General features: G+C 43.3%; 1 protein-coding gene across 2 annotated transcripts in view; it reads right to left on the bottom strand.

The window, feature by feature from the left end:
* Window positions 1-27,315, bottom strand: part of MYO7A (myosin VIIA) — a 101,821-nt gene that overhangs the window by 56,154 nt on the left and 18,352 nt on the right. For both annotated transcript variants that reach the window (XM_051779887.1, XM_051779888.1), the window contains exons 2-4: window positions 26,462-26,519; window positions 4,975-5,088; window positions 3,810-3,962 (exon numbers count right to left, since the gene is read on the bottom strand). In XM_051779887.1, the coding sequence (XP_051635847.1) occupies window positions 3,810-3,962; window positions 4,975-5,088; window positions 26,462-26,479 (285 nt within the window). In that variant the 5' untranslated portion in view covers window positions 26,480-26,519. The remainder of the gene's footprint in view (window positions 1-3,809; window positions 3,963-4,974; window positions 5,089-26,461; window positions 26,520-27,315) is intronic.

Consider the following 27,315-nt stretch of genomic DNA (forward strand, 5'->3'; position numbering starts at 1 on the left):
GGATGCTCTCACTGACCTTTCCCTTGTGATCCACAAAACACTTTGTCAGCATGAACTCTGGTACTATTGCTTGTTTTTGTAGGTCATTCCTAGTTGATAAATACTCGCAATTTGCCCAGTTCTCACAACTAACAGAATGCAAAACTTTGTCCACTCTGCTGATGCGGGGCTAAAGGGCACTTCCAAGGAAATACTATCTCCCTTGTTTCTATTGCTGGGGGATGGCAAAGACCCTCTCTATTGGGAAAATAAAGCTTTACTGATAGCAGGGACTCTGCCATAACTGACCAGAGGAACCACATCCCAGAGCAAATTCATTACTGCCTGCATGACCTACATTTTAATTAGCCCCAAACAAATCCTTTCTGAGCCTGCTTCCCTCGCTACCCAGAACACCATGGCTGTCTTCATCTGGATTGTTATGGGGTTAAAGCTCTACCAAACATTGTTGCATTTTGGCAGCCCTTAGAGAGCAGCAGCAGGCATTGGTTTCATCTCCAGATAAAGAGATTGAACCTTACTCATGAGTCCAAACTCCCCACCAGACTCTCTTGCTATTCAGCATAGTTCTCAGTATATACAAGCCAAACTGAAGGCAACAAGCCCTTATTGAAGTTTTTCTTATTTTGCTGCAGAAGTTTCTTTCCTGCAAGTTAAGGTCATTACTGAGAAGCTCTTACAGCTTTAACCACATTCACATGTTGGGGACCTTCCAGCTCTGAGAAGGTGTCACAACTTCGCCATGAGGGTCAAGCTCTGCACCAAAGTGGATGATGCTGTCAGTGCATTTGTGAAGCAGCAGCAATGGTGGTGCAAAGTAAATGAGAAGGCCACAATGGTGAACAGAAAAAAGTGATCCAGTGGAAGGCATGACAATGATTGCAAATGCCAGTGCCAAGAGTCATACTTACCCTTCCGCCGCAGTTTGTCTTATGAGTAAAAAGTGAGGGAGGAGAAAAAGGGAAATTATATTTCATTAGAGCAAAACTACATCCTCTACAAAGCTAAGGACATGAGGAACTGGAGTCCTACTGGAAAAGTCACCCTTTACTCAGCAGGCTCAGAAATCCTCTCAAGCAGTGAAACTTCACCATATTTAAGACAGAGAAAACTATACCACAGATTAAAACACCTCAGGAGACTGGGTATTCCTTACCCACATGGCATCTATATGGTATTTTGCAAAACTGCCATCAATATTTACCACATTCAACACATATCTACTCCTCCAAGAGTCATCACTCTTAACAGGTGAGAGCTAAAGTTGGGTTCCTGAGCCTCCAACTATACACACATAGGCAGAGGTGGTTTACATGCCTTTCTATCAGATACAGAACTCTGTAATTTTGAGAGTGTTATTCTGATTTTGAGATTTGCACTAATTGCTCTGCTGTGCCCAGGTTCTTGTGCTGGCATTCTAAAGCCATTAGTGGTGTGGAGCAATCATTGTACAGTAACCTGGAACCTCTGTGATGCAAATGTAGGATGTGGCCATCCCTTAGGCAGTAGCTCTGCAGGACACAGGACACTGTCACTATGAGACCAGAAGAACTTGTAAAGAAACCGACATGCTTACTGAGTCACTTCAGCCCAAATCACCACCCACGCTTGCCTCCAGATTAGAAGCTGCCCTTTGCATCAGCCCTTATTAGTATGATGTTGCCAAACAACGCTTTGCCTGGGGCATATTTGTGCTCATAATCTCCCTGCATGCCTGTGAATAGCTTGGTGAGGAAGCTCAGAGACAGAGCTTTTATGAAGGAGTTCAATGTATTCACAGGCAATATGATATAGCACACATGAGATTATATCTGAGTATCTCTGGTCACTTGCGCTTGCCAGATGGCATGGGGACACCAGGAGAGACACATGGACACCACTGAATAAATAGCCAACACGATCCAAACTTCCTCAGGGAGAGTGGTAGGAATCCACTTTGTGCCACTGCAGGGTGCCCACAAGCAGCAGAAAAAAGTGCAATGCTCAATGGATAAATACATGTTTCCTGAATGAGCCAATCAGCTATAAATTATTGGCCATCTGTACTTCTTGGGTGACATTCAGGTTGCTTGAATTCAGTTATCCACAAAAGTACTACACCTAACCTTGAAGATGGATGTGCTTTGAGCTGGAGGAAGTTGGACTGTAGATCTCCAACCTAAACTTTCCTTCCAGCATAAACTTTCCTATGATATCCAAGCTCCAGACACCTGTAAAGCAACCACTTAATCTGACAGGCACTTCTGTTCACGTAGCTGAAAGGCAAACTTGTCTCTGTTTGCTCCATTGATATCTCTGGTGACTGCCATGGATGCTCAGTGCACACAGAGACACTACCTCAAGCATGAATTTGGGCTGCTAACTTGCTATTTTATCATTATAAATGGCTCTGTCTCCCTAAAAACAGCCCCAGGGAGAAACTTAGTAAATCTAATGTGTGAATAATTTTCTGGTCATGCTTCTTTTTTTCTAAACTGACAATACAGGGGACTTAGATGTCATGAACAACAAATAAGGTGCCTGAGTGAGAGATGAATTTGGGGATCTCTGTTCTCCTCCAAGCTTTGGGGACTTAGGGGTGCTTTTTCAGCAGCTTTGTCCTCTTCCTCTAGGATTTGACTCCATCTCTGAGGAGAGAGAGGTGTTTTCCAGAGTTGGGACAAGAAGCCCTTGATCATATCAATAGTCTATGTAACTGTGGTGTCTTCTCCATTACTGCCCAGCTTAATCCAAAACCATCCTATCAAAAGGCACTGAGAATCAAGCAGAATAAGCAGACTCAATAAATAAAATCCTGGCTGTGCTGTGTTAGCTTCTGCTACCTGGGAAGTCTGACTGTCTTGCATTTCCCTCTGGCCTGAAAATCTAGTAGTCTCTAGAGCCTTTTAAAAATTAGATGCCCAGATGGCTTTGAAAAAGCCTTCAAAGTAACAGCAGGCACTTACCTGAATAGCTGAAAACTGTAGGATTTAAAAGCAATACCAAATTTTCCATATTTGCAAAGGCTGTTTGAGTACATTAGCTAGCAGCAAACACAACACACACTCCGAATTTCTGTCCAAAAAATGTGCACAAGACAACACAGCATACAGCACACTGATAAAACCAGCACAGAGCCTTGAATGCTGATTCCTGTCCTGTTGGGGAGGTGGTCTTTGCGATGCTATCACAGAAAAGAGATGCAGTTCCGACTGGCTTCCTGTAAAACCCTCAATTTATGAATGTCTGGTTGGGTTGGCAAGGCTGCACTGGGTTCACTGGGCATGACATGACTGAGCTGACCTAAGGAAGGACACTGCTGTCCCCAGAGATCAGCTGTCCCCATCCCAGGCAACCCAGAGCAACAAGTCATAAACACAGATTGGGAAGATTTTTTAGAGTTGTTTTGGGAGTTTGCTTACTCCCTTGTTCCCAGTTATTTCATGCATGCACCTCCTCAACCTTCTTCCACCTCTTCCACCTCCAGAAATAGTTGTCTTCACCCACTTAGGCTGAATGAGTTAATGGTTCCAGGGGAAAAGGCCTGAGTTGAACTGGCTATTCTATGTGCAGAAAGTTAATGCACATCCCCAAAACTTCTACAAGGGCTGTTCAGCCAGGTAACAGGGACTTTGCCCATTACCTAACCCATGTGGTCTTTCACTGGGGCATCCACAAGCTCTGCAATGTGCTCTCTAAAGTCAGAATTCCTCCACCACTTGCAACAAAGAGAATATAGAAACCCAGTTCAATCAGAGTTTCTCCCACATGGGTTCCCCAGTGCTAAGGAGAGCAGGGGGTGGAGTGCAGAACAAAAGGTGGACACTCACATAGATGAGATGCTCCCGATAGCGGATCAGCAGGTTCCTGAGAATTCCAGCTTCATTCAGGTCCCCCAGGCGGATCATGTCCTCCACTCCATGGATGGAGGTGGGGTGCATGGGTTTGATGTGGCTGGCATTCTGTGGGGAAATCCAATGCTCCTGAGAAGAGAGCATGGACAGAGAGAGATAAGTCAAATGAGAGACCACTGGGAAACAGCCCACCCCAAACAGAAGGACCAGATGGAAGAACATACATGGGAGAGCATCAGCACACATGCCACAGCTTCTATTCCCGGGGCAAGGCAGTCATTAATTTGAAAGATTCATAACAGAAGAAGGAAAACATCTTTTTATTGGAGTTTTATTGGAGCAGCAAGAGACATGAGACATGAGCCATCCTGGCAGGAGCCTCCTCCAGGGCAGTACAGTCATCCAGCACATTAGGGGAGTTTATAACAAATAGCAGATTTGTTTTTCCCTTCACAACTACATTTTTACATCACTTTGCCACAAAATACTGTTGAGAAGAGAGAAGATGATTTAGAAAAGGAAAGAGGGATGGTCAGGGGTGGTAAAATCATACTTTTATTGGCAGAGTGTTGTTAAGACTAACCACTTCTAAAGGGCTTCAAAAGCCACTACGAATTGTACACAAGGACCCTGCTAAACCAAATCTCTTTCTATTATCCTTGAAGGCAATGAGAGCAGTTACAATTATCTCAGTCAGAAAAAAACTAAAATTATGAAGGACACCTTCTGCTTGTGATATAGACCTTGCTCTAAAACAGCTACCATTGCAGAAAAATAGAGGTGAGAAATTGAAAGAAAACCAGTGTTTGGGTACATGTGGTATTGGTAGGAGGTTAGGAAGGACTGGATAACAGCACAAGAACAGCAGGTTGAGGTAGGTTTGTTCAAAGCACTATCTAAATGTATTTTGGGGGTTTCTGTTACCACTGTACTCTAGAAGCCTCTCAACGTTGCACTCCCAGTACAGCCATAAAAGTAGGGACACAACACTATCTTGTTTTTACAAATAGAAAACTATGGCACAAGTGGCTTGACAGGACACGTGATAAGTCCATAACAAAGTCAATCATCATGCCCTGTGACCCCTGGCCTAGCCAGGCCATAGAGCTGTAGAAGGGTCATCATAACCCCTTGTACGTACATTGCCTTCATCATCCACAACCTGGATCTGTCCAGAGTCACACAGTTTAACCACCGCTCCAATGGGAACATCGAATTCCCGTCCAGTTTTGAGGTCCATCCACACATAATCCCCCTGGAATCAAAGAGAAGATAGTTACACTCAGGGCTGCAGAAAGTTCAGCATCCCTTGGGATAGAAGTTGCTGACATTTGGTACTCAAATCATTAGTACAAGTCAAATTACTTCCTTTGCAAACCACAAACCACCCCTTTTCACATGTGCTCAGGAAAGCAGATGCTTTGGATGTGCCACTTGGGGCTATGGCTTAGTGGTGAACACTGTGGTGCTGGGTTAATGGTTGAACTGATGATCTCAGAGGTCTTTTCCAACTTTTATGATTCTATGAAACCCACTGCAAGGTATCAGCAGCAAGCCATGTCCACACAGCATACACCCCCTGCACTCTTTCTCTGTTTCTCAAGCTTCTGAGTGGTTATTGGTCACAGAATGCATCCAGCAGAAACAGGTTACAGGGCAGTGATACAGGCAGAAAAACGCACCCAGACAGAGGTTTTCCTCTGCGTAACATACAAACCTAGAATGTCACATTTAGGAGGTGGTTCTGAGCTCTGCTAAGCCCTATCTGGAGGCCTGTAGCACAATTCTTCCTTGCAGATAACTGCTACCAAATATACCCTGGAGACTGCTGAAAAGGGCATGACTAAAGATGAGTGAAGAACATAACCAGAGAGGCAGGTATATGTACTCCTTCAGGAGTTCTCCCACCTACAGTGATGTGTAGGTGGGATGTTTGCATTTAACACTTTTCAGTGGATTTTATCTACTGTGAGCATGTCCACTTGAGTCCTGAAGCTCTGCAAAGTTTCAGCATCCATAATCCCAAAGGAAGAATTTAGCTACGAAAAGTTGTGTCCTTTTACATGTTTCAAATGTTTCACCTCTTTCAGCTGAGACCTCTGTGTTTTCATTTTGGAAGACATAGCAAGCAGTTAACCCCTATCCACTCACCATGTCACTGGTGATCCTACAGACCTCTGTCAGTCCTGCTGGGCAGGGACTATCTGCTTATCAGCTCTGTGGAGATTAAATTACTCAAATGCAAAAAAAGCTTTTAAAGAAGCTGTTTTCCTCAATACAATAGCAAATTCTAAAATAACTCCAAACTAAAGCCCCAAGAAGGACCCACACTGAAACAAAGCAGAATTATTTTCTACCCCTATTCTCAATGTGAAGATGTACTAAAATTGGGAGCAATCTAGTTGCCAGGTGTGTTTGCATTCATGCAGCTGAGTTTAATGCGTGAAGTTGTAGCCCCACTTAACACCACATTCCTGGGGACCAGCTCCACTTGTACCTATTAAGCACAATGCAAAATCTACCTTTTGAAGTCCTGGAAAACTGCTGGGAGAAGGAGAAGGGAAAACCAGGAGGTATCACTTTGCATGTGCTCTGATATAACCCCTTCCTGAGCATCCACTATCAATCATTTCTGTGGACAGACTATATTTATAGATTTGGTTTGACCCAAGGCTGCTGAACAACCTTCATCTTCACGCTGGGCAGTGGGAACTAGAGACATCACCATCCAAGTCATCATTCACTAAGACTTCTGAGAGATACTAACCTGTGAGTGCCACCAGGATGTAAGGTTACACTCAGGGACTCACACATGGAGAAACATTACACACTAGGCATCCCCAACCATTTTGTGGTAGACTCCACCCTGGTTTCCAGTAGGATATCAATACAGTCATCCTGCTTACATGGAGCTCAGGATCCAGTCCTTAGTTTGAGTTTTCATTTCGTTGGAGGGTTGTGCTACAGCTCTGTTATAAGTATCTTTATCCAGCTCATAAAAATATCATATTCATATCTTTTTCTCATTAGCTGCCTTATCTTCACTTCTCCTAACTCAGTTAAAATGGGGAAAAGAAACAACTAATGAATGCACTGTCAGGAGTAGATACATTATAAATCCATTTATATTAATATTTATTTCTTAGCTTCTTTGATCCAACACTCTCAAACATTTCAGAGTGTTCAGCACTGTCATCCTCTCTGCATCACTGGGCAAATTCATGCACAGGGCGGGTAACCTGATCAAGGTGTCAGCAAGAGAAGAGCGGGGCTGCTCAGTCCCTGCTCATTAGAAAACCTTTCTGACACCTCAGCAGGTCTGTAAAAATTGCTCTTAATCAAGAAAACGTTAATTGTAATGCTGTTTTTTTAGAAAAAAATCTCTAATATGGAATATCTGTAAAAGCAGTCTGCTTCATATGTTCTGTTACCACACAGCTGAGATAAAAGGCACTCTGCTCTACCCAAGGTAAATTGATACTCTACTACCACTAAGACAACTTCTGTGCTTTGTCTGCCTAATACACAGAGTACCCGTCCCCACAAACTGCTTCGTTCTAAATCCATTAAAGTGCAGTTCTTAATACTGATGAAAAAAGTCTTATGGGATGGGCTAAGCTGGTAAGGTCAGGAAGGTTGGGAGGGGTTTAAAAAATAACATCACTTACTGAGAGTGCCGACCTATTTCCTTTTATGACTTTAATCAATTTGACATAAACCCCATGGAAGTCAGTTATATTCCTTCTGCTGATGCAATCACCTTCAGATCAGCTCCCTAAACAGCAGATATATTGGGGATTTCAGGGCAAATCAGGGTGATTCATGCATTTACTAGCTGGGGCAGACTGGCTTGTGAGTTGCATAACCTGTCTCATGCCTCAGTTATTTTTCAATACACATGACAGATTACTGGAGAAGTGAGAATACCGGCAGACCCTTTACAGTATCAACATGGTCCAACTCTTCCTCCTCAACTCAGCCACTGGGTGCCAGCGCCCTTCCAAATGCTCTGGGGCAGACCCTCACGACCTCACAAGCTATGGGCAGTGACAACCAAATAGCAGCGCAAGAGGAGGATACACCACCACGATGGGTACACACACAGACCCACACAATTCACAAAGAGGATCTTTAGGAGGAACTTCCAAATGTGAAGAGAAAGAAGGTTCACTGCTGGGGAGCTACAATGCTTGATGGGGACAAAGGAGAAAGGTGAGAGAAGCTGGTGTAAGCAGTATAAGGATCCCATCAATAGCAAGACAGGTTTCAAAGTAGCCTGAAAGCTCCCAGCCATGCTCAGGGCTCAGGACCCCCTATCTTACCGCTAAAATGGTCGTGGGCTTCAGGACCTGGTTGACATTGCGGAGTAGTGTCCATTTGCCCTGGTCTTTCTCCTGATCTTCCACCACCTCAGGGCATGGCTGCATGAAAACGACTTTCTTCTTCTTCAGCATCTCCAAAACTTAGCAGTGGTGTTTGTCCCTCTCTCTGCTTTCTATGTGTATTCCACCATGAATGCCAGAATCCTGTGGCTGGTTTGCTTTAGACCTGCAACATGACTATGCCTGCTGCTTGTGTGAATCACACCCTGTGATCTGATTCACAATATGGCTCTTGGTAAAGATCTTCTCCTAGGAGAAAAATTTCCACACACCAGCCATGGTCCTCCACTGGCCAGCTGACATGCTCACTGTATATGAACAGCACTGCGGGAGTCTCAAAGCAAACTGAACAACTTTGCTTCTCTTCACTTAAATTCTTCCAGTCTCTCCAGTAAGGACTGATACTTGGTCAGGGACCTGAAGGACACTGCAACAACCCATTCTGGAAAAATGACTGCAGGATTAACAGGAAACTTCTTCCTTTCCCCGTGACTTGTCTCTGTTACCTTCCTTTCCTAGTGAAATAACCGTCTGCCAGCTTGAGGACTTTCAGCACAGAACACACGGGGATACTTATTAATCCACAAATGCAGTCAGTCCCCATGCAACACATGGCATTTAATTAACCTAATACCTTTACATACCAAATTAACCAAAGCACAGTGGGAACTCAAAACCAGAGGCCATCTGCATTTTCTTTAAACTGATCGCCTTGAGTAGATCCATAGCAACTGAATTTTAAATAATTCAGTGGAAGGTGTTCGGCACAGCACAGCCTCTGTGTCTATAGGTGAGAGATGTGGATGAGAACGGGCTGAACACAAGGATCATAAGTATAATGAGTTCACACTGACTCTACACCAGGCTGCTCCACAGACCCACTTCTGCAATCTCTCCTTCTTTATAGGGTGACTGTTCTAGTAAGGGCTAATCAGGACTGTTGGCTCAACCAGAACAGCAAAAGCAGTCACCCCAGATTTTCTTTTTTCTTGTCCTATCTTAGATAAAATTGAGATTTCTCATTTTTATCTAGGAAAGGCTTTTCTGCTCATTTAGAGAATTTCAGACCACTATAGCTGGGCCCTGATTTCTTCCATAAAAATTTTGAATCTAAATTGTTGTCATTTATACAGACCAGAGCAATGCATGACTAGATAATGGTTCAGCTGCTAAGACATTATCATTTATCAGTGTTTTAATACAAAATTCTACTGATGATTTGATGACGTGGGGTTTTGAATCCATTTGTCCAGGAAGAAGAGGACATAGGGACAGGGTTTATTGATGGACCTGGCAGTGTTAGGTTAATGGTTGGGCTCAGTGGTCTTAGATGTCTTTTTTAACCTTAATGATTGGATGTGGATTCCATATGGAATTCTGTGATTCCATACAATTGTAGGAAAGCTTTCTAGATGAAGGAAGGCTTCATAGGTCCCCTTGATGGGACATAATCACCAAGGACAACAGTAGATGATGGGTACATCGAACTTATACTGAGCTACTTCTGCTCATTCATGAACAGCAGTGACGACAGTGAGGAAATCCTTGCCCAAAGGGCAGGTGATGTTGTAGGTTTAAGCTGTATGACAAAGCCCTGAAACAAAAAGGTTATCATTCTTGTAGCTGTGCAGGTGGAGTAAGGAAGAGACACGGTCTCACGGATAAGAAGCCAGGCAAGAGATTATCAAGATGGGTGCCTACCAAAGGAGCAAGAAAAATGTACATGAGATGTATAGTAATGCAGGGAGAAGGAGACATAGAGCGAATGGAGCATGGGAGATGTCTACCTCCAGCATGACCTGAAGATACAGTGCTGTAAATGACTGCAGTTTTGCTCCCCTAGAAAGTAGAAGATAGTTGTCAAATCAAAGCTAAAAAACAATGGGAGGATGCATGTGGAAGGAAGGATTGAACAAATACATATAAAGGGACCCGTAGGATGGGCTCTTTGGATTTGAGTGGGGTCCTATGGATGCTCTTTGCTCACCAGCACACACCTCCTCACTGCTGTGCCATGGAAATTGGAACACTGTGGGAGCAGCAGATCTGAGAGAGAGCAGCTGGAGTATTTATCTCACCTTGCACTGGAGCAGACAATATGATCATTGCTCAGCTACACCTTATACCATATTTCTGAGACTGTGTATCCCTGTATGCTGCCAAAGAGTAAGCTAAGGAACAGAGGCCTGGAATGTTTTACTCTCGGTTATCCTTGGAATAGGACCCAAAGAAGTGAGATGGGAGCCTGGAGGGCTGAATCTAGCCTCTGCAGTCCTATTACACGGGTGTGCTTATTTTTTACCTGACACTGGGGTTGCTGAAGATCTGTAATTTCACGCATTTCCACTACATATTTTGTGCATTGCTCCTCTGCTAGCAGGAGATTTTCTGGGGACTCTTAGACAGAATCACACGTGTCAGCCAGAGACAGATAACATTTGCAGTGAGGTCTGTCTGAATAGCCTGAGTGTGCTGCCTCCTGGAAACGGGAAACCTCATTCCTTGGAACCGATGACCCAGCTTGGAAAACAGCCTCTCTTCTCTATACATCAAGGGGCAGAGCAACAGCATTAAGCTTCCTATCAGCCTGCTTTTTCTGAGGGAACGTGCTATGCCTTATGTGGGAAACAAATAAACACACTTAGTACAATAAGGGGAGGGACACGGTGGAGGAAAATAAACCTTTAGCTGGCTGGCAGCCCATCAGCAATGCCATCCGGTTTAGATTACAGCTCCCTGGGGTAACATTAGACTCTTCACTGCAGAGATAGAAATATGAGCCAGAAGAGCCATGCTGGACCCTGCTCTGATGATTTACTCACCTCTGCAGCAGCAGTCACAGCTGAGATCAAGGTCCTGCTGTGACACACCTTGTGCACATGCATAGTACCGGGGGTAAATGTTTATCCTAAGGAACTGAGGTGACACAGGCAATAGGTTTATGCTGCTGCTGAGATCTGAGCTCCCATTAAATGCTATCACAGTGGTATGGACCTCACTGCTGGAGAAAGAAGGGAGATTCCACCTGCAAGAAGCCCCCTCACAGCAGGTGAACCACCTAATTTAATGAAAGCTTGCTTTTATTTACCCCAGTCTGTTTTTCAGTCCCAAAGAAAATACATCAGATACTGCCAGGGCTGAAGAAGTGTTCTTGAACCAGTTATTTTGCAGCTAGCACCGGAGAGGTAGGTTATTCAGTGAAACAGGTCAGGTGGGACTCGACCAGTGCCTGTGTTCACCTCTGAGCTAGACATGCAGACCTTTGCTAGATGATCATCCCTTTTAAATATCCTATCCTATCCTATCCTATCCTATCCTATCCTATCCTATCCTATCCTATCCTATCCTATCCTACATTCAAGGGAAAAAAAGAGACACCACTGCATAAAGAAGGTAATCAAACTAGGTCAGATGATGCTAACCTAAAGGAGTGTGTGAAGAGGACAGTTTGGAGGTACAAAACTGCAGCACATGTGTCCAAAGCTAGCTAAGGTGGCTCCTACCCTTTGCATGGATGCTGAAAAACTCTAAGGGCTGATACTCAGGTAAATTGCTGAAGGATATGGAAAAACTGGTGGTTAGCAGAGGCTGCCTGTGGACCCGGGCCAGCAGTGCTCCACCTATTACTCCCTGCAGTGCTAAACTTACTTTTCTAAAATAAGAAGGATGGTACCCTGCAGAATGGCCGTTGATGCACTGTGTGTGCTAAATATTATCTGTGGGCCATATCTCTGATAAGTGATGTAAAATAACCTAACCTGTTCAGGCATTTTTGTTTGGTTTTTTTTTTTTTTTTTTTCTTATAGAAACAAGTACAATCATATGTCCAGGTCTCCAGAGCTTAGTCCTTTACTCCCTTACTGCTCGTTTTTGAAGCAGAAGATCCTCAGTGCACACAGACACCAGTGCAAACACAGGCATTCCCCCAGCTCCAAGATTCAATGTGATTTGGAGAGCAGACTGCAGCTTATTATGCCAGTTCAGACTTTCAACAGCTACCTGAATCCTTCAGGCAGTAGAATGTCTGTGCTCTACTAAAAACACATATCATCACCTCTAAGTATCACCTTTCTGATTCAGTTCACCTCTCAATTACATGGGTGTACCCTACTCAGTTTAATGGAGCTTCTCCTGGATTCACATCTGTGCAACTCAAGGGAGAATCAGGACTGCTCATCTCTATTGTTTGCACACATCTTTGGTTGTGCATTTGACACCATCATCATGAAAAGGTGAAAAAGGAAGAAAAAGCTTGAATCTCTACTTAATAACAAATAATAACATAGGGGAGAAGGACACATGCTGGTAGATGGTAACCCTAATAATTTTTCTGTTCTATAAATAAATAAGATTCTTTTCATAATTTCTTGTAGCACATCAGGCAGCAGCTGTCAGCCATGGTAACATGCTACACACAAAAGCTTCCTGAAGCAAAGGAAGAGATGCAAGAGGAGTTGTTAAATAATTCAATAATCAATGCACCGCTCACTCACCCTGTAACTTCGATACTGATAGTAGGGGAAAAAATCTCCCACAAACGTGGCACATGTCCCAACATTTTCTCATTTAGTGCTGAGGGACAGCCAAAGACTCTGGGAGCAAAAATGATGGATTTAATCAGATTTACAGGGGCACAATCCAGTGGTGTAACAAGGCTCAGCTCCCAGTGATGCCTGACCTCTTCCCTGGCTTTTGGCAAGGAGCCTGTTGTTGACTGCTTGGGACCTCTTGGCTCAGGAGTGGATTTTAAGCATGCAGACAAACATGGAAATAGAAGATTTAATCTGTGACTCCTATGGCATTACTGTCATGGGTGGAGAATCCAGTAATCTGTTGATGCTACAAGCAGATTAGGCGGTCTCTGGGTGTCACCCACCCAAATGCTGTGCCAGAGCCCTGCATATCAGGTCTCACACAAAAAGCTGATGGACACTGCTTGAGATGTGATTGAAAAATCTTCTAAAATGTTGAAGTGGAACAGGAAATGAAGACTGAGCATTTTAGCCCTGTGGCTGGGTCCTGTCCTAAATGCAGAGGGAAGAAATCCAAAGGAAGATAATAGAGCATTCATAAGAAGTACAAATCTGGAAAACCAGATTGAGGGAAAATAAAGCCAGGAGGAATCAGAGGGGGAGCGCTTTAGGATGGGAGCATGTAATTCCGTACTGTTAGATCAAGATATATTCCTTCAGGCCCTAGGAGTAGAGAGGTTGCCCTGGTACCACACAGGGAGCTTGCAGATCTGCTCTAAATCTGCCAGCAACAGTCACCACTTCTCCCTAGACAAACAAGGATTCAGCTAAAGGCTCCCTAGTTTGCAACGGCAGGCACAATGGAAACCCCTTGCCCTTACACACCCAGAATTAAAGATTTTGGACATTTTCCTATAAATGAATGTTGCTCTGTATTGCAAGCTTTAGGAAGAGAGGACTAAGGGAATGCCATCTCCTTCTCTAAGTATTGTTTGGGAGGGATGCTGACTCCAACAGGTCTCTGTGGTTGGACAATACAGCTCAGCTGCCTGTTCCCAACCCTTTGATGATACCAAACTCTGTTGTGTACCTTAAGGACAGCATGTTATCTAGAGGGACCTGGACAAGCTCAAGGAGTGGGCTCAAGGGAACCTCATGAGGTTCAACAAGGCCAAGTGCAAGGTCCTGCACCTGGGTCAAGGTAAGCCCCAGTGCCTGTATATGCTGGGAGATAAAGGGATTGAAAGCAACTCTGAGGATAAGGACATAGTGGATGAAAAACTGGACATGAGTGGGTGATGTGCGCTGGCAGCCCAGAAAGTCAACTTTCAACCCCAGGCTGCATCACCAGCAGTGTGGTCAGCAGGCTGAGGGAGAGGATTCTGCCCCCCCATGTCCTCTCTGGTGAGATCCCATCTGCTCTGGGGCTCCCAGCATAAGAAGGACCTGTAGGAGTGAACCCAGAGGAGGCCACGAAGATGCTCAGAGCACTTGAGCACCTCTACTGTGAAGACAGGCTGAGAGAGTTGGGGTTGTTCAGCCTGGAGAAGAAAAGGTCCTCAGAAGACCTTAGAGCCCCTTCCAGTACCTAAAGAGGATCCAAGGGAGAGTTGGAAAGGGACTTTCCAGTGACAGGACAAGGGGAACACCTTCAAGATGAAGTAGGGTTGATTTAGGTTACAAGAAAGCTGGGGACAAACTTTTTTTGCAGGAAAAAGGGATAATGGGTATAAACTAAAAGAGTTTTAGATTAGATATTAGGAAGAAGTTTTTTTATGATGAGGGTGATGAAACACTGGCACAGGTTGCCCAGAGAGATAGTAGATGCTTCATCCCTGGAAACACTCAAGATCAGGTTCTGAGCAACCTGATCCAGTTGAAGATGCCCCTGCTCATTGCAGGGGGATTGGACCTGATGGTCTTTAAAGGATCTGTGATTCTTTCTTTGATTTGATCCTTTGGTGAACTAGCTCAGGGAATTAACACAGCAGCAACATTTTCACATGTTTCTGCAAAGTGTTTTACTGGTTTAGTCCCTCAACTGGCTCACAATGTAAACAGCAAAGCCCCAGTGCTGGAGCAGGGAGAGCAGCAAGAGCAGTAAGACAGGTTGTCCTCAGGACAACTGGTCTCCAGAGCTGGTAGACAGAGACAGGAACACAGCGGTGTTGGATCAAGGGTTGGACTTGATGATCTCAGAGGTCTTTTCCAACTCAGCTTATTCTATGATTCTATGATTCTATGAACACAGAGTTGGCAGCATGCCCAGGGGAGTGGAGTTGCTTCTTGCACAGGTATCTGCTGTGGCATCACTGAGTGGAGCTGATGGAGGCTCTGTCTCACGCATGAGCTTTATTCCCTGGGTGAAGGCAAAGAACTGTTTGATTTCATTAATGAAAGCAGAATCCCAGCTGATGAGCACGAGAGCTACAGAACTAGGTAACAGATGGAGGCAAATAGGTACATCTACCCAATATTTTTCTGCCTCTGAAGCAAACAGCATTTTCAAGATCACAATGGTTCACAGAAAGGACACAGTTTGAATTACACTGTACAGTACTGATGAAGGGGAAAAATGGGGAAAAAAAAGACGATACACAGAAATGTAAATTGGAAGGGATGTTTGTCATCCTGGCTCATGCAGGCTGCTGAAAGAAGACTAAAAACCACCACAAGAATTCAACTGTTTTAGCTGATTCTATTCCTTGGGAAACAAAGAGTATTTTTCCACTACCTGAGATAAAAGCATCTTTTATTTTTTGCATGCAACCTGTCAAATTCTCTTTCAGAGTTCAGCTTCATCTTCCGTGCTCTGGAAAGATGCTTGCTACTTAATTTCTTTACTTCTGGTTCTTCTTCCCTCCTCCCTGACTTTTTACATACTCACTGAGACCTAGTCTGCAATTAGTTCCTGTGTACTAAATAGAGGTGGGACTATTGCAATCTACACAGCTATTCCTGCATAAACAGAGATGTAGACTTAGTGCAAAAAAGTGCTTAATCCTAGTACAAATATATTATTTTCCCATATAGTAGTAGTCTATACTCATGTAAATGCAATTTTCCCAGCAGAAACATGTCTGTGCTAAGGGTCTGCATTAGCCAAAGTCACACTGACATGTCTAGACAAGTCCCATTACTTAAATAGCGTGTCTCATCTTTGGAAATATTGAATGAAAGGGGAGTAATGCTGTTTTTCCTACTGCCACATCAGATTGGAGCAGATCTGCCCTTTTTACATACTACCTTTGTGTATACACTGAGGGTTATGTGGGTTACTGAGGAGAGTGAGGGAGTCTGGAGGAAGGTCAGTTTGCAGCTCAGTCAATAGCATCTTGAGGGCGTTTGTGATATGACTGCTGAAGGGAGAAGTGGACTTCTCCAGAGGTGTGTTTGAAAAGCCATCCCCTGAGAGGAATGGATGGCAGGAGAAAGCATAATTGAAAATAAACAAATCATACTGGCTATGCTCGTGATGCAATTCAAAACATGTTAGTATTGGTTTCTGTTCCTTAGGTACCAGCCACAAGGGTGCAGAGATGCTGCAATGCAAGTAGCATCCTTCTGAAAGAAGAAAAGATACTCCAAGATGTAAAAAAACTTGGATTTGGGATTGTTCAGTCTTTCAGTATCTAAAGGGGCTACAAGAGAGCTGGAAAGGGACTTTTGACAAGGGAATGTAGGGATAGAACAAAGGGGAATGGCTTTAAACCAACAGAGGACAGGTTTAGATTAGGTATTAGGCAGAAATTCTTGACTGTGAGGATGGTGAGGAACTAGAACAGGTTGCCCAGAAAAGTTGTGGCTGTCCCATCCCCAGAATTGCTCACAGCCAGGTTGGATGGGGCTTTGGGCAACCTGAGCTAGTGGAAGTTGTCCCTGCCCCATGGCAGGGGGGTTGGAATGACGTAATCTTTATGGTCCCCTTCCAATATGAACCATTCTATGATATTATGATTCTGTGAAAAAAAATTGAAGAAAACTAAATCCATGGATGTTTTTTCATCATGAAATGAATAACAAAAAGAATCATACTAGTTTTTATTAAAACCCAGAAAAATAATCTATATTTCATTGCTTGCTTCATGGTTTTGAAGATTCCAAAGCTGGATCCATACAAGACCACCTTGAAATGGAAACTCATATCAGGTTGCTAATTGCAACCATTTGCCTGGGTTCTTCAAGCCCCTCTGCCTTGGGAAAACTTAGGAAAACTTCCCAAATTGCTGGTGGTGGGTCCCTCTGAGGGAGGAGGTAGACCAGCTGCAGAGCTGTGCAGCACAATACCAGCCCCATCTGCTGTAACTCTCTGGAATTACCAAATGCACCAAGAGATTTGTTTCCAATGATTTCGCCATGGGTTTTAAGTAAACTCTGATGCTAATAGTATGTGAAATTCCAGAAGGCTTTGGAATAACATAGGGACAACAGACGACAACCACATTAATTAAGGACCTGAAGGAACCAGGCGGCAAGTCCAGCTAGACAAATCCTAACCTACAGGTTGCAGACAGAGGTAGAGTTTTTAGGTTGGCACAAGATGACAGAGATTGGGACAACCATCACTGTTCAAATCACAGTTGCAGCTGGCAGATGTAGCCAAGACAGTTGACTTGTTGGATCAGGACACATACAGATGTGCACTGTGGATTCCTTCAAACTTGGGACAGCTTTACAGTTAATGGTTTCCAGCTTGCTGGGCACATATTGAAGAGACCCAGCTTTTAGAAAGTGATCATGAACCAGATCCTGAACATCAATCCTTTTTACACACACAAACCCAGAAACCTGTTTCAAGATCCAAGTCCCACCAAGTAATCAACAGCCATTGCAAACAAAGCAAAAGTCACAGATCAGAAAATGAAGTTGGACCTATTTCTTACATGAAATGATCAAGGAACTGTGGCTGGTAAGATTGCCAGTTGGATAAGGCTTTCATGTGGAACTCTAGTAGCCAGAAGAATAAAACCGTAAGAGAAATACTCTCTGCATGATTTTGGCACAGCAAATAATTCCTGTATTATTGGTACTTTTTATATTCTTCATGGATATTTTATTACATGGACAGTCCATTCTGCATACACTGCACAAGGGGAATATGGCCTCCAAAGGGGTTTGGTCACACATTTTACCCAGTTTGAGAAGGGTTACATTACAAATACAACCACAATTTTGGAGCCAAAATTTTGGTTTTGTTGGGGGGGTTTTCAGGGTGCCTAGCATGGCAGAGATGCTTGTTCAGCAGCAGCCAGCTAATTGGTGCTCATGTGGAAACCCAAATCATGTTAAAGAGAAATAAATTCATGTGAAGAATACTCATCAATTTTATATAGTTGTTTTGAGAAACTCAAATATTGCCCTATAGCCTTAATTTTGAGACTGCAAGAGTATTATCATATAGATATATTAATTAAGCCTATGTTTCTGTAAGGAATAGGCTGACAGTATCAACATGGAAATACAGTTAATGCCTCCATTGCATTTTGCTGGATGCAAATGTTGCTTAATTTCAAGCATCTACCTAATGGGAAAGGCTGCCTGTCTTTCTCACACTGAATCTAGTAATTTTATGGGGTTAGGGGGCAGTAAAACGCCCTCACAAAGTGATTTGCAGATCATGAAAATGCAGTGTGTGACCTTAAGAGTCATTTGCCAGCAATGGTGCTGGCAATAAAACGCCTGGCTGGGTGGTAGGAGATGCACATAAACTGCTCACATTGCCTTTGCACTGTCTGCACAAAAGGTTTCTGAGTCATGGCAGGTAAATCACTGTCCCAGATAGTGTTTTTCCTAATCTCAAAAACAAGCAGCACTTGGTTCTTTCTTCTTTAGCATGCAAAATAAGCCAACGTCTTTTTCTCCTGAGTTCCACTAAAGTGGCTCTGGGCAAAGGATGGAGGACACCTGCTTCTTACTTGAAGAGTTGTAAGGGAGCAATACTATCAGGATGCAAGTGGAATTGCCTCAGGTAGTACATGAAAATGGGTGTGCAAGGTTAAGACACACCACAGAACCATCTACGGTAGCATCCTGTTGTCACCAGTGGCCCACGTGGATGGCTAGTACGGGACGAGGCTGTAGAGATACTTCTTTAAAATACTCTTCTACTCCAAAAATAAGGGGATATCAACCAAAGTCAGTGGGGACTAGGTCCAGAAAAAAGCCATGGAGGTAGATAGGACATCTAGAGAAGTAAGGAAGCAGGACAGGTGCTTGGAAGGGAGATTCATGAGGGATTACTAACTAAATAAATCACTTCAGGTTTGGGAAATGACCAGACTGAAAATTCATAAGTGGAGGCCAGGAAATTAGCTGAAGGATAGGAACATATTTTGAGGAAATAACACTGTATGCTTACTCATCCCTTGGTGTTCACCAACAGTCATTTTGGATACAGAATGCCAGGTGGGACAGACCTGCATCTGAACAAATCTGGACATTCAATATATATTCCCAACCTCAGCCCACTATAACTCCATTCAGAATTTTAAAATAGTTTCTGTTCAGGAACAGAAGTCCTCATAACTTACAGCTGGTGACGTTTTCTCTATTCACAAAAAATTGCCTAAAGGAGGATGAAATCCTTGTAAAGTTCTAAGATTGACCTTTGCCAAGCGCAAGAAAGCAGATGACTTTCCTCTGCCAATGCCACCTCCCTTGTGAAGAGAGAAGTCAGGGCTGAATTGCGAAGGAGAGGAGGACTGATCCACCGTATCACCTTCTCGTGTTTGTAAAACTCAGATCCATGTGGATGAGGTCAACCAGGAAAAGGCAATTCCCTTACATTGCAACACTGATGCACAATCCTCGCATGAGCTGGTCTGTGCTGCTGACCACTAGAGTAATATCTGCAAATATACCCAGCAGTGGCAAAATGGAAATGCTAAAGTGGCACCATACAAATTTCCAAGTCCCAGTCCACAGTTACTCATCTCATTTCCCCATTGTTGAAAGCCCCAGTAGAAGTATCTGAAGTGGCAGCTGGCTCACTGGTATATCTCAGGTTAATTCACTCCCAGTATTGAATTTTCTTTACTCTATAAGACATTTTTAGTTGTGTTTTTTTCAGAACAGTCTCCTTATGTGTATTCGAGCAAACATCTAAATCCTCCTCCTGTTTTGGTTACATTTATAAACCAATTAAAAATGGATTTACTCTTCTAAAGTTATTACTGTAAATTTTCCTTAGAGAATGCCATTTCACCAACACCTGAAATGCAACAGGAAAAACATATTAACAAACCTTTTAATGAAAACACTTTAGTTTGGCTAAAGGCTGACATGGAAAGTATCGTTTTGATGTCCTTATTGGAAGTCTCCAATATTCAGCTTTTAATTCCAATGAAACGATTTTATTTATTGACCAGGCAATGACATCTCGATAGATATTCTCTATACCCCCAGCTCAGCTTTCTCCTGAGAAAGAAATGCCATTTTTCAATTTGTGCTACTGAAAAGGTCTGTTATTGCTTTTCTTCCCCTGGGCTCCAGGAGCTGTGCTCAGCTTCTTGAACCTGACTGCAGAAAGCCAGAGCTAAGTGTGTTTCTTTAGGAAAATTGCTGTCAAATCTATACTGTGCTAGGAAATGATGCTGTACCTTGAAAAGGGGATGAATTTTATGCCATAAAAGCCAAATCTTTCACTAGTATACATCAGGGTCATTCCACAGAAGTGTCTGTAACTCAAAAATCCATGAAATGTTGAGGGTTCTCTTTTTAATGCCTTGCTGTTGAATGTTTTCCAGTTTTGCAAGAGGAATTTGATGAAGATAAAGGTCACCTTGAACAGGAAGAGCTGTCTGCCTCCAGCACAGCCATTTGTACAAGGAGCAAATGACAAGCTTGGTCCCACGCTCCACTGAGGATGTCATATCACAAACATTCCTTACAGTTGCCATGCTGACTTAAATGTCTACCTTTTACCCAAATCCCTCCAACTGTCAGTCCCTATATCCCATCTGAGAACTGACCTGAGTAAAAATAACAGGAAAAAATAATAATAAACTATGTTCAAGCTTTTTTAATGTACATGTGAGCCATATGATTTTGGTAAAATTATTGACAAGGTGGTCCAGCTAATAGCTGTATCACTCAGCTGGGATGAGTGGAGGGCAGTTAGAAGCAGGTGGGTATGTGGGCGTGGGGACGGGATGGGACAGGAGCTCCTTTGCTCTGCTCTTTTTGCACAGCTGGGGTGAAGATGCTTCCTCCCATTAAGAACAGTAATCAGAGGCTCAATGGCTGGAATGAGGGCCAAGGGAAATCAACCTTTGTGTTGAACCCTAGCAGCAGGATAAGTTATGAGGTGGGTGGAAATGAAAAATTTCTAATTTACGTCCCCAAACATCTCTCCTGCAAAAGGGGTTTCTAGATGGGCCAACAGTCCCCAGCTCTACCGGCTGTAAGATTCATTACAAGCTTTCTTTTTACAGAAAGTGAGACTTCTTCAGAGTCAGCTTACAGAATCACAGAACAACAGAGTCATCATTTAGGTTGGAAAGGTCCCCTAGAATCATCAAGTCCAACCATTAACCTAACACTCTAAACTATGTCCCCAAGTACCACATCTACATGTCTTTTAAATATCTCCAGGGATGATGACTCCACCACTGCTCTAGACAGCCTATTTCAATGCCTGACCATCCTTTTGGTGAAGAAATTTTTCCTAATATCCAATCCAAAGTCCATGATGAGTTGGAGGGTTTAGGAGAGAGAGACAGTTTGAGAAGCTGAATTTCTCTCTTCTTGCTCCAGATGTCAGGTCTCAAGCAAGCTAAGTGCACCTTTAAGGGCTCTGACAGACAGAGAAGTTACCATCAAGTAGGACAAGATAGATAACATGTGAGCTGCTCTGCAAGAGCTGTCCCTGGAGATGTAGATTTTCCCTGGGGAAAGATATGGTCCCAAGACTAAGTCGAGGTAAATTTTGTTATTGAGTCCTTTGAAGTTTCCTATATCCTCAAATAAACGTCCAATTGTTACTGCCTCCTTAAAAAGCAAAACTAAACTCAGCCACACATATAACAACTCTCACACAAAGCCTTCTCTGTCTTGCATTCAAAAAGATTAAGGTTTCAGTGCATACACTTCAGAGAAGATGGATCCTGGAGGCTTGTCTGAGATATCAAGAAGCAGGAAAAAATGCATTTTAGACAGGCTCTCCAAGAGGGTATTTCCACACCCCAGCTGAGATTGCTCACTCTACCTTTATTTGATATCACATAATTTATATTCCACAGCCATAGCACCGTAAGAAAATCTCCCTAGCCTGCAGCTTCATTTTCTGCACACAGCAACTCCAGCACTTTAATTGTCCCATAAACGTGATGGAAAGGATTTGATGCAAAGAGCTGTTAAAATGCCAAATGTCTTGAGCACTGCAACTACTGAATGGCTCCCAACGATTCATGTTTCAATCTATATGCAAATGTGCCCTTTGGTTGGCTTGTGCTGGACTTTTCATTGCTGCATTACAGCTATCCAGGGAAGCCTCAGACTCATAGATCAGAGAGATACGAGGCATAAATGGGAGAAGACTTAAATTACTCAGTGTTTATGAGAAAGAGAATTCAAACAGTGGAGTTACATTTTGCTTTTCATAATAACATGATTACAGATCAGCCCTGAGAAGACCTACAATAACGTTGTTTTTCTCCCTCCCCTTCCTCCTTGCTAACAAAATATGTAGCACAATGAATCACTTGGCAAAGCCAAATGTGTATGACCAATAACACTCAAAATGGTGTATGTAAGCTCCAGGTAAAGCCAGTGCTCACAGAGCTCAGCTGGGAGATGTCTGTGAGTGGACTGAAAGATTTCAAAAGCTGGTCTCTGCTGTTCTTAATCTCAGCACAGGAAAACATCTCCTCAGAGCATCAAACCGAGACTCTGAAAACACTGGCAGTCACAAAATCTATTCCTGCTCATTAACAAATTGCACAAATCCCCTTCACCTGAGTGCAATGTGTAATTCTGATCTTAACAAGAAGAAATTATCTGGACTAGTGAAGAAAGGGCTGCCACCATCACAAGAGGGCTGCAGAACTTGTTTCATGAGAGGGACAATAAGGTTTTATAGGATTTTGGTTAGTTCCAAGAGTAGGAAAATGATAACAAACACCTGAGAAATGGCAAGAAGGGGAAAGGACATCGTTAGCTAAAGGCCAGTCTGGCACAAGAGCAAGAAGCCACAGATACACTCAGAAAACAGAGACATGAACATATCAAGGACAGTCTTGTTCATGTAGGACTTGTTTTGTGGGGTTTTAAAGCTGAAGCTGTACTGGGGACTTTATGTTCAAAGAAATGACAGAGGTGGCACGGACTTTGCAGAATGGATGGCTGCAAGGAAACTGTGAGGTTTTCGCATTGCACCCAAGAATCACCTTCCTAGGAGCTCTGCTGAGCCAGGAAAGCAGAGCTGAAGTCTCTGATCAAGTCTTGGCTCTTGCAAAGTTTCAGAATAGCTGGAACAACTTCCTTTCTTTGGAAGAGCTTTATAGAGTGAGGTATCCACAATGTTTGATCCCTCAGGACCTTAATTTCTGGTTGGGCTTTGCTTTCCTTTATCTGCTTGGATTAGGTCTCCACTGTCTCTTTTAACTCCTACTTCTCACTCCATAACCCCAGGAGCAGGCTGGGGGGCCAGTAAGAAATGGGAAAAACCTTCAAAAGCAGTAATGCTCCTCATGTGATCTGGACATGGTCAGGAGACCACAGTAATACAGATAAAATCTTCTGAAAAGTCTAGTATAGTGGATGAGATTTGTGGGATCATAGAATATCCTGAGTTGGAAGAGGCCCAGAAGGATCATCGAGTCCAACTCCTGATGCTGAACTTGGTCCTACATGAAATACTTATATTTTGCAAGTATGTTTTATTCCCCAGTTGATAAGAAGGTTTTATTTTTGTTGGGCTGGCCCAACAACAGCAAATTTGCAGCACTGTGATACCTTAGATTTAAGACTGGTTTATATAACGGTTGTCTACATGAGCAAGAAGATGGAGTTGGCAAAAAGAGCCATGTGGCAAGCAGCAGTCATTTGCCATTTGCCACCAGGAAAGCCCTCTCCCTGGCCAGGCTGGATGGCCAGGACCACCACACCCTCCTGGTCTCCACTCCAGCTCCAAAACCATTTCTACTTTAAATGACAGAACATGCACAAACAAGCTGCTGCTGTGTTGCAAAGCCAAACAAACTTGTCAGGCTGCCAAGTCAGGAATTCAGGAAGGCCCTCCTTTTCCATCTTCCTTTTCTTTGTGCACTGAAATGGACTTGCCATGAGTAATTTGCTAGTTACTAAAGCTGATAAGTTTGGCTCCCTTCAGGCGCCTGCTGGGGAACAATGTTGGCTTTTCTTTCAGATTACTGGGTGGAAGACACAGGGCAAGAGCTCTGTGTGTTTTCCCGTCCTTGCTGGAGCCATGTGCTGCCCTTGGCGCTCAGTTCTCCCTAAGGGAGATCCTGATATGCACTGTTTTGATGGAAGAATGGAAGAAGAGCAATGCCATGGATTTATAGCTAGGTAACGACAGGGAAAACAAGCTGTAAGGGCCAAAAGCTCTGGGTTCACCTATTGCAGGTGATGATTTGGTGTTTTGATCTTGTTGGAGAAAGTTTTCAGGGGAAAAGGGGTGGGAGGGTAGAACCATAACCATGTTGTACACATTCAAGAATGAGCAAAAAAAAGACAGAGAAAGCTCCTTGGAATGTAATAAAGATCAGGAACATCATAGATGTATTTCCAAAATCTTACAGCAAAACTTAAGGAAGCAAAATACATATACTGCTGCTACTGGCAATTAAACATCACATAAACAGCAGACTTTTGGGCCACAGAGAGCAAAGTAGTTCCAATGTGACTCAGATTGGACCTTTAGATGGGGCAAACTGGTATAAAGTGACCTCAGAAAGGGCCTGTATCTGGTAACAACTGGGTGACTTTATTTCATTACAGAGGGGTACTTGTTCACCTTATCCACACTGCAGAAAGATATTTGCAGTAAGCAACAAGTTCAACACAAACCTATTTCCCTGATACTTGTCAACAACTGCTTGGCATCTGAACCCACAGGGAGAGTGCCCAGAATTACTTCAGAAGCATGCTGCCTCCTTGCCCAGACAAGACACCTGGTTTTTAGATAACAAGGAAGAGGCTCTATTTGATTAAAGCTCTGCAAAGGATAAATTCAGATCAACACAGAAGATTTATGAACCACAGAGGGGTACCCACTGACAGAGATATGACAGGCAGCCCAGAGTGATACCATCCTAGACAGAGTTGTTACAGGGTATTTCTCAATGGCTATTCAGACCTTCTAACCTACCTCATTTTAATTTCCACACTCATTTTCCTTGGCATTGCAAACTGCATCAGTCAGTTTGTGCATGAGGCAAATGCCTTGGAGCCTTTGGAAGGGGGACTGAGCTCCCACCCACACCTACCAATGTGTGGCCTGTTTTTGTCGGGCTCGGGTCCTGGCAGGTCGGGGCAACACCATAAAGAGAAGTTCAGTTGCTTCATGAGATCCCTGGCATTCCTTCCACTAAAAGCTATCCTCAGTTGTTTATGTTGCTGGTATAAACTGAAACCATTAGAGTTCCTTCAAAGGTCCAAAAAAACCTGGACAGAAGCAGGCAAAAGCATATGTACCAAGGGGGAGACAGAGATGAATCAAAATTGTTGGGTAGATTCGCTCCACTACCTCAATGCCTGACTGTGTTGACAAATGTATTTGAGTGTCAATCTGCAGCCTCAACTCAGGACACATACTGGGACTGTCAGTCCTCCCCAGGTGAGAGACATGGCAATGAGACAACTCAGAAGCTGACAGTGAGAGAGATGTTATGCCTAGACAGAGGGAAAACACTACAATTTGAAGCCCTAAATGATTACAGAATCTGCATGAGACCTGCCATGCAACTTAATTCTTCAATTCACAGAATCATAAAAGGTTTGGGTTGAAATGGACCTTCAAGGTCATCTAGTTTCAACCCCCCTGCCATGGGGAAGGCCATCTTCCACTAGACTAGGTTGCTCAAAACCCAACCCACCCTGGCCTTGAACAGTTTCAGGGATGGGGCAGCCATTCTCTGGACAATCTGTGCCAGTGCCTCACCACTCTCACAATCAATAATTTCTTCCTAACATCTAATTGAAATCTCCCCTCATTCAGCTTAAAGCCATTTCCCCTTGTCTTACTGCTGCATGCCCATGTAAAAGTCGCTCTCCTTCTTTCTTACAAGCCCTATGTAGGTACTGGAAGGTGCTATAACATTTCCCTGGAGACTTCTCCAGGCTGAACAAACCCAACTCTCTCAGACTTCCTCCACATCAGAGGTGCTCCATCCCTCAATTTCTTTCAAATGTGCAAAAAGGTTCCATTTTTACACAACCAAAGCAGCACTGTTCCTGGAAATTGAAAGTCAATTTTTGACCAGATCCTTTTTCAAGTCACACAGTAAGTTGTTTTATTCTTCTGCGTATCCAGGACTCATGTGCAGCTTCTGAACCATCCCAGATAAGAAAATAGAAGTGGAACATTGCACGAGGTTAATCTGGACTACACACACAGAGCAATGATTTCCTCTAAGCCAATCAAGGATTAAGGCTAATGAGTATCTCTGCATCTTGTAACAGTCCTTTTAGGGAAATAAGATAGGATAAAAATAACCTGGCTTGACCCTTCCCCTCCAAAAAAAAATTATTTTTATTAGTGCCTGTGGTGATGGAGTAAAACCAGAGAAGCTGAAGACAGGAATGTTTTACTTACCTGTCGTAGAATGACCATGGTTCCTGTATAAACACATCAGCAATCACCAGGAATGGACCTAAATCAAAAGAAATCAGCAATTAATGAATTGCCCCCCTGACTCAGAGTCCCCAGTTTAGGGACTCTTTCGACCCTGAATGGTTTCCACAGCCCTAAGTGTGACGAGGGCTAGAAGCACTGAAACTCCCAAGGCTTTCGTAATAATAATTCCAGACAGTGAGAGACAATCCTCTAATACATCCAGATTAATGCTGGCACCATGGTGAATGAGAGTGGGACTGGAGGTTGCTTATGCAAGTAATATTTTGTAAACTGAGTCCTAGAAAGTTATCAGAGGATTAACCTAGCAAACACACTGATACATGTGTCTTTGGATTCCATAGTACAAATTAAAGCACATCGAAAAGAGGAGTCTTGTCCTTAACGGTCAACAAGCCTGGATGGATTTTCATCTTTCCATCAAAACTGATTTCAGGAGAGGAAAAGAAAATGGTATTTTCCAAGAAAATACCAAGTCCTCCGACACAGCCTGCAACTAAGACCTGGATTGGATGGAGCATCTCCACTCTCTGCTCCTGCTGTTGGGCAAATTGTATTGTGGGATTTACATGGGAAAGTCCCATGCTGCTCCTGAGTTTATGCTTGCTGCTGTGTGATGTCACCTCATGACACTCCCACAATTAAATGGGTTCAGTGTGTATGAGTGAAAAACACTTTCAAAGAATTGAATTTCTGCAGCTTTTAATCTCTGAGCCATCCTTGGTACATGGTAATCAATAATCATTGTGTTTATGATGTGAAAGTTTTCCAGTATAGTAAAAATACTCATGCCTTAAAAAGCAGAGAAAAAGGCA

Source organism: Manacus candei, unplaced genomic scaffold (genome assembly GCF_025592945.1).
Source record: "Manacus candei isolate 608988 ecotype Guabito, Panama unplaced genomic scaffold, ASM2559294v1 h1tg000014l, whole genome shotgun sequence".
In the NCBI taxonomy this organism is placed as follows: Eukaryota; Metazoa; Chordata; class Aves; order Passeriformes; family Pipridae; genus Manacus; species Manacus candei.